The sequence below is a fragment of the Brassica napus genome, chromosome C6 (genome assembly GCF_020379485.1).
Source record: "Brassica napus cultivar Da-Ae chromosome C6, Da-Ae, whole genome shotgun sequence".
Classification (NCBI taxonomy): Eukaryota; Viridiplantae; Streptophyta; class Magnoliopsida; order Brassicales; family Brassicaceae; genus Brassica; species Brassica napus.
Genome location: NC_063449.1, coordinates 29401130 through 29408969, shown reverse-complemented (window position 1 = coordinate 29408969; position 7840 = coordinate 29401130). Strand labels below are relative to the sequence as shown.

The window sequence follows — 7840 nt, the reverse complement described above, 5'->3', positions numbered from 1 at the left end:
GAACATCATGAAGTTGTTTCAAATGTCCGTACTTTGGTTGATTCAAATTACTTAATAGGTTTTCCCATGTTAGTAAAAATAGAAACTTATAAAATATTTTTAAATATGAATATACTTTAAATTTACCATATTCGTCAAGGGGAGCATCATAATCATATGAGGTTGTGATGTATGGACCACCTGCGGTTCTGTCAAAGTTGGTGCCTCCATGGTACTACAATAATAAAAACATTTCAATTACTCTTTCTAGTTAGTGTCGATTTTCTGTGAGCTTATTTTAATAAATAAGATAAATTTTCATTACTATATTTTACCATATAATAATTATTAAAAGTTCCTCCTCTTTGGAAAAATCTTGCAACAGAAAATGCAACATCTTCGGTTGTTCTATGGGGATTTTTACCACCCCATTGCTTAAACCTAAACAAATAGAAGACAAAATAAATATATTATGATAAAAATATTTACAAAATAATAAAAATAGAAAATAAAACTAACCATCCGGTCCAATTCTCAGTCCACATCTTAGGAGTGTTGGAATTGTTTGGTACAAAATTGTCACAATAAAAATTATTACATGTATTTAACTATAAAAACAAAAACGATTTAAAATAGTTAACCTTTGAATATATTAGATAAATATTAATTATAACTAGACTGATCTTATTACCATAGGTTGAGGAGCATCATTTTGTTGACACATTATCCATGGAACACCAACATCAAGAGACTGAGCCATGTTTGCACACCACTTAATGTATGATTTACCCGATTCTCCATAAGGTCCCATTACATTTCCATACTCATTTTCTATCTGCAAGATTAATAAAACAAAAAAGATAAACATTGTTAACCGATTCTCCATGTAGTTTGGTTGTTGAAATTTGTTTTCAATTCCTTATATCTTAAAACTGTAAAGAAACCACCCTTGATAGTGCTTAGCACTAGCCCAAGATCGTAATACCCGAGAACCCGAAAGAAACAAGAAAACTTCCAAGTATGAAGAATAATATGGAAGAACTCTCAAAGAGATTTAGAGAACTTTTGAGTAGAACACTCTTTCTTCAAGAAAACTTTCTTATACTTTACTTGGTCAACTTCTTGTATTTTTACAAATGAGAGGATGAAGAGGTATTTATAGCCTCCTAAACTCTATTAAAAATATCTAGATGGTTCTATTACAACCTCCTTACTTCCTAGATTTTTCTTTATTCTCTAGATTTTTCTACTACAATATCTAGATATTTTTCTATTTGAGGAGGTGATGATAATTCTAGAAAGATTCTAGAATTTAAGCTTAATTTTGGGTTTAGTCCAATAAGAGTTTATTGGTCCATAATTAAGCATAGCCCAAAATCAAGTTTAACTTCAATACTCCCCCTTAAACTTGATTTTGTCCACCATTCCGAGCTTGGAGCGGAGTATCTCGAACTGACCTTTAGGTAATGACTTGGTGAAGATATCAGCAATGTTGTCCTCGCTTCGAACCTCCAATGCTTCAATTGTTCCATCAAGTACCTTCTCTCTTATGAAATGATGTTCCAATTCAATGTGCTTTGTTCTTCCATGGAACACTGGATTATTGGCCAGCTTGATAGCACTTTGGTTATCTCCATAGATGGTAATCGATTTATTGATTGGTTTGAACAAGTCTTCAAGGAGTCTTCGAAGCCATATACATTCTTGGGCTGCGAGTGTTGAAGCTTTATACTCTGCTTCAGTAGTAGACAATGACACCGTTGCTTGCTTCTTACTGCACCATGAAATGCTTGTGTCTCCACATAAGAACACAAAACCCGAAGTTGATTTTCGATCATCTAAATCTCCACCAAAGTCAGCATCTGTGAAACCATGAAGAGAAACCTTGGCATTATACTTGTACATCAGTCCCATGCCAAGAGTTGTCTTCACATATTTTAATATCTTCTTAGCCGCTTCTAGATGTGGCTTCCTTGGTTCCTGCATTAACCGGCTTACAAGGCCAACCGCAAAGGCAATATCTGGTCTTGTAATGGTTAAGTATAGAAGACTTCTAACACGAGAGCGATAAGGTCGAGGATTGGCTAACAATGATCCTTCATCGCGTTTGAGCCTTATGTTAGTATCTAGTGGAGTGGAACATACCTTTCCTTGGTATACTCCAAACCTGTCAACAATCCTTTTCGCATAACCTTGTTGGCCGATGAATATTCCATCCTTTACCCTCTCGACCTCTAGACCAAGAAAGTGATTCAGCTCACCTAACTTCTTCATTTCAAACCTCACCGACATATCCTCTTGTAGCCGAGCAATTTCAGCATCGTCATTTCCAGTAATGATCATATCATCCACGTAGAGGAGAACTACTACATGAACTCTTCCACTTCTCTTGAAGAATAGGATTGAATCAGCACTTGATGCCATATACCTGCAAAACTGAAGAAATTGAGCAAGCTTTCCATACCAAGCCCGTGGAGCTTGTTTTAACCCATACAAGGCTTTCTTTAGCTTGCATACATGGTTAGGATACTCTTGTGACTCAAAACCAGGTGGTTGCTCCATAAAAATTTCCTTATCAATCTCACCATAGAGAAAAGCATTCTTCACATCTAACTGCCATAGTTTCCATCTGAAGCTTGCAGCTAGTGATAAGAGTGAGCGTACCGTAGTCATGTTTGCTGCTGGACTGAAGGTCTCATCATAATCTTCTCCGTACTTCTGAGAGAATCCTCGAGCAACCAACCTTGCTTTGTATCTATCGATTCTCCCATCCGCCTTTCTCTTTAGTCGATACACCCATTTACAAGAAACAGGTTTAGCATCCTTTGGTTTCGGAACCAAATCCCATGTTTCATTTTTCATGAGAGCATCAATCTCTTCCTTCATTGCGATCATCCATTCTTCAACTCCTTTTGCTTCTTCATAAGATGATGGTTCATCTTCATCGAAAGGAGCTGCAAAGTAACAAGAGTAAGTGGTGACGAACCTTTCATCTATGAACCGAGCGGGTTTGACAATGTTCCTTTTTGGTCGTTGATTGGCGATAGAACCATGATCATGCTCCTCTTCTTCATCTTGGTCAATGCTCCCCCTTTCACCTTGAGTCTCCTTTTCAAAGCTTTCATTACTACTTGGAACTTGAATAATTTGTTCATCAGTCTTGGAGGAACATGAACCATCATGCTCATCTAAGACTTGATGTGGTCCATAGTAGGATGAAACTTCGTCAAAGACAACATCACGAGACACTGTGTATTTATGTGTCTCTGGATCCATACACCTCCAGCCCTTTCGTTGTTCATCGTAACCGACAAAGATGCACTTCTTTGCCTTTGCTTCCAACTTTGTTCTTTGGGAGTCGAACACATGAACGTAGCAGACCGATCCAAATATCCTTAGATGCTTCACCGTCGGCTTCTTCCCGTGAATCATCTCGTAAGGCGACTTCATGTTGTTTGGACTGAGTGGCATCCGGTTGATGACATAGGCTGCGCATCTCATGCCTTCTGCCCATAAGGCCTTTGGCAAATTCTTATCATGTAGCCAACTTATGCACGTCTCAGTTAGATGTCTAATTTTTCTTTCTGCTACTCCATTTTGTTGAGGTGTATACGGACATGTATATTCTCTCTTAATACCATTATTTTGGCAAAAAGGGAGAAACTCCTTTGACATGAATTCTCCTCCATTATCCGTCCTTAGAGTCTTTAGATTCCGGCCAAACTCTCCTTCCACGGTAACCTTGAATTCTTGAAATCTTTGAAATACTTCTGATTTTTCCTTCACAAAGTATACCCAGGTGTACCGTGAGAAATCATCTACGAACAGAAACATGTAGCGAAACCCGGAATAGGAGGATGTTCTTGTTGGACCCATCAAATCACTATGGACCTTCTCCAATGGACCGTTGCACCTTGAGGTTGAATGATCAAATGGAAGTCTATGTGACTTTCCATATTGACGACCTTCACAAATTTTTCCTCCATCTTGAATCTTCAATTTTGGAAGCCCATGAACCAAATCTTTATTCACCATGACCTTAAGCTTGGTCATATTTATATGGCCAAGTCTAGCATGCCAGATGGAAGCATTGTCATTCGTACTCATCTTCTCCACATAGGCGTGTGAGGCCGATAAAACATATAAATCTTTGACGCGTGCTCCAGTGTGAACAACATCCGCCTTTAATTCTTTAATATTCCTTAAGAACTTAACGTCTCTTGGGCCAAATAGAACATAATTACCTGAGTCGACCGCATTCACCACCGAAAGAAGATTTTTCTTTACTCCAGGGACATGGTACACATTCTTGAGGGTGATCAGTTCTTCATCATCTCCTTTAATGACAACAGTCCCTTCTTTCTCAACTCGATGGATTGAATTATCAGCGGTAATAATGGCTTCTTTCCCGTCATGACGTTGAAGACTAGAAAATAACTTCTCATCTCCGGTAATATGATGGCTACAACCCGAGTCTACAATCCAATCATTTCTCAAGTTTTTAGTTGTGGGTGTACCTGGATGTGTAGCCTCCACCGTGAAACATTTCCCTCATTCTTCATCTTCCGTATGACTTTTTGACTTCACCATATTTGTTTCCTTCAACTTGACTCGAAAATCCCTTTTGAAATGCCCAAGCTTTCCACACCGATAGCACTTGAACTTTTTCTTATCCATAGAAGATCCTTCACTTCCATCATTGTGTCTTGAACCTCCATCTTTGTTTTTCGCCTTGAAGCTTTGTTGTCTCCGAGCTACAAAGGCGCTTCCCGAGTCATCATTGATTTTGACTCCTGACATTTGCATGGCTAATGACTCTTGCGAAGCTAGCAAATTTTCAAACTCTTCCAAGGAAGGTTGTGTAGCCCATCCTTGAACCGAAGTCACAAACGGTGTATATTCAGGCCGTAGACCTCGAATGATAGACCGCTTCAACCGTGCTTCAGAAATTGACTCCTCCGGATTTAGAGTATTAATCTCAGAGCATAGGTTCTTTACCTTGATAAAAAACTCCGAGATTGAAGACTCCCCCTGCTTCGCATTCGCAAGCTCATTCTCTAATAATTATAGTTTAGCCTCATTCTTCTTGTTGAACAATTGATCTAAAGCTTGCCAAATGGAACTAGCGGAAGTACACCTTGAGACATGCTCAAATATGCTTGAAGATATGGACCTTTTCAAAGCAAACTCTGCCTTGGCATTCTTCCGTGTCCACTCCTTTGTCGCTTTCGGGGTTGCAGCATTTCCCCTTGGTGGTGTTGTGTTGTTACCACCGACGACATCCCATAAGTCCTCACTCACCAGGTATGACTCCATGCATGACTTCCATAACCGGTAGTTAGATTGGTTTAGGATTTCCATTCCCAATCCAACAACACGACCCGTTGATTCCATACTTAGAATAGACCCGAGCTCTCTTTAAAAACCGATCTTGATGAGCACAAGATTAGCTTGGCTCTGATACCATGTAAAGAAACCACCCTTGATAGTGCTTAGCACTAGCCCAAGATCGTAATACCCGAGAACCCGAAAGAAACAAGAAAACTTCCAAGTATGAAGAATAATATGGAAGAACTCTCAAAGAGATTTAGAGAACTTTGAGTAGAACACTCTTTCTTCAAGAAAACTTTCTTATACTTTACTTGTTCAACTTCTTGTATTTTTACAAATGAGAGGATGAAGAGGTATTTATAGCCTCCTAAACTCTGTTAAAACTATCTAGATGGTTCTATTACAACCTCCTTACTTCCTAGATTTTTTTTTATTCTCTAGATTTTTCTACTACAATATCTAGATATTTTTCTATTTGAGGAGGTGATGATAATTCTAGAAAGATTCTAGAATTTAAGCTTAATTTTGGGTTTAGTCCAATAAGAGTTTATTGGTCCATAATTAAGCATAGCCCAAAATCAAGTTTAACTTCAATAAAAACATGTCTGAATATGAAAAATTAATTGTTTTGTAAATAGTGTAAATCTCAAAAAAAATCATATTTATTTATATATTTTTATCTAATTTTTAACCAGTTTAATTTTTTAACAATTTTTTTAATACTTTCTATTTTTGACAAAGAAGATAAAAATAATTGTCTTGACTACGTCTCTTTTTATATAATAAATATCTTGTTTGTGTTAATCAAATTTGTGTATGAGTATTGAATAAATGTTATCATTACACTTAAACTACTTTAACTAACATATAATTAGTCAACCACAAATTTTTTTTATGAGTTATCTTTTACATATATAAATATATGCTTTGCCTTAATATTCAGTTAGTCGCACGGACTCGGTTGGTAAAATATCTAATTTTATTCAGTGAGATGGAATTCATAGCTTTTAATCGCTTGTTTATAAAGAGCAACACCATGATTGAGATGAAACTCAAAGTAAACTAACATGAACCAAACTGGTTCACCTTTGTTTGCCCAGACTGGTTCAACATGATAGATAACTAAACGTAAACGAGCAAAAAATTGATGATATTCACTCTCATTGACCCGGAATGGCAATGTAAAAGAAATATATGCGCATTTAGTCAAGAAAACAAGAGTGTTACGATGAACTCTAATTTGCATTCGACCACAGTTTACATAAATACATCATAGTTTTAAATTCAAAAAGATATTTTTACAAACATGATCACACAAACCCCATCCTTTTTTGACGTTTTTGACGTCTCACTTGGGTGTGAAAGCCTGTAAAAAAACACACACACACAAAAAATAGCTAGTCAAAACAAATGATCCGGAGCTTGCAAAACTAAAGATTGATTTGGATCACACTTACAGCGAAGATAGTGGTGTGGCCAGGATCAGCAAGATGTGCAAAAAGTTTATCAATAGGACAAGTCCCAGTGTATATGTGTTGGAACCAAGCACCCATCACTTCCAACATAGCCAACCTTCCATTCTTTATCTCCTTAGTCCTCAGCTCCTTGATCTTAGTCGGGCTATCAGATCCCCAATCCAACGGGTCAAACCAAAACTCACCCGGGTATCCAACGTATGTCCCCGTCGGTTTGTTGTTTGGGAAGATTGGGTCAAACCAGAACCATTGGAGATGTAATTCATAGCTTTTAATTGCTTGTTTATAAAGAGAAACAGCATGATGGAGCTGGAACTCAAAGTAAACTAATATGAACCAAACTGGTTCAACTTTGTTTGCCCACCTCGATCGAGGACCTTGAAACCCCTTTACAAATCTAAACTAAACCAAACCTATCGTCATCCTCTATGCTTATGTATCTAGTGTTTCGCCGTTGGTAACAATTAATCCTCCGGATCACAAGGCGGTTCAAGTCAATGTCATCCACCATAGATTGAAGCGGCAAACAAAGGACTGAAGACGAAAGTGTTTCAGTCCCTTCCAAAGCTCACTGTTCGCCTGAATCACCTTCATTGGAAAAAAAACTCTCTGAGGGCGGCGGCGAGCTTCGTTCCGTGTTCGTCAAAGAAAATGGGGGAGGAAGAAGGGTTGAATATTTTGGGGGAAATTATATCATATTTCAAAAAAAATATAATTCACTTTCTATATAAATAATCTAAATTGATAGCATATACCATTTATTTTATGTAATAATACCATAATATCCTTGTATGAAACTTGTGAAAACTGCAAAGAAAAAATAAAATTTAATCTATATTATTAAAACAGAAGTACCCATTTGAAAATGTTCTTACTTCATTAATTAAACTCTTTTTTTATTGTCTTTTTCAGTTGCATTTATGAAATATACTAAAACGAATAAAACTGCCTAATTTATTATTTGTCTTTTCAGTTACATTAATGAAATATGCTTAACTGAATTTAAACTTCCTATTTTATTGTTTGTCTTTTTCAGTTACCTTAATGAAATATCC

The 7840-nt window shown here is 36.9% G+C and overlaps 1 protein-coding gene across 1 annotated transcript; it reads right to left on the bottom strand.

Moving 5' to 3' along the window:
- Window positions 1–6630: 6630 nt before the first annotated feature.
- LOC106432708 (photosystem I chlorophyll a/b-binding protein 2, chloroplastic-like) lies at window positions 6631–7296 on the bottom strand. The gene is made up of 3 exons (XM_048759813.1): window positions 7267–7296; window positions 6768–7172; window positions 6631–6676 (listed from the first exon to the last, which is right to left on the bottom strand). Exons 1-3 carry the CDS (start codon window positions 7294–7296, stop codon window positions 6659–6661), a joined length of 453 nt encoding a protein of 150 aa, XP_048615770.1. The 3' UTR covers window positions 6631–6658.
- Between the last annotated feature and the right edge of the window lie 544 nt (window positions 7297–7840).

Bases quoted from the DNA above. Each gene is read 5' to 3' on its own strand.
- LOC106432708 (XM_048759813.1), bottom strand. From the start codon at position 7,296: ATGGTGGATGACATTGACTTGAACCGCCTT. The intron at 7,173-7,266 runs GTGATCCGGAGG...AGATTTGTAAAG, and splicing joins ACATTGACTTGAACCGCCTT to GGGTTTCAAGGTCCTCGATC.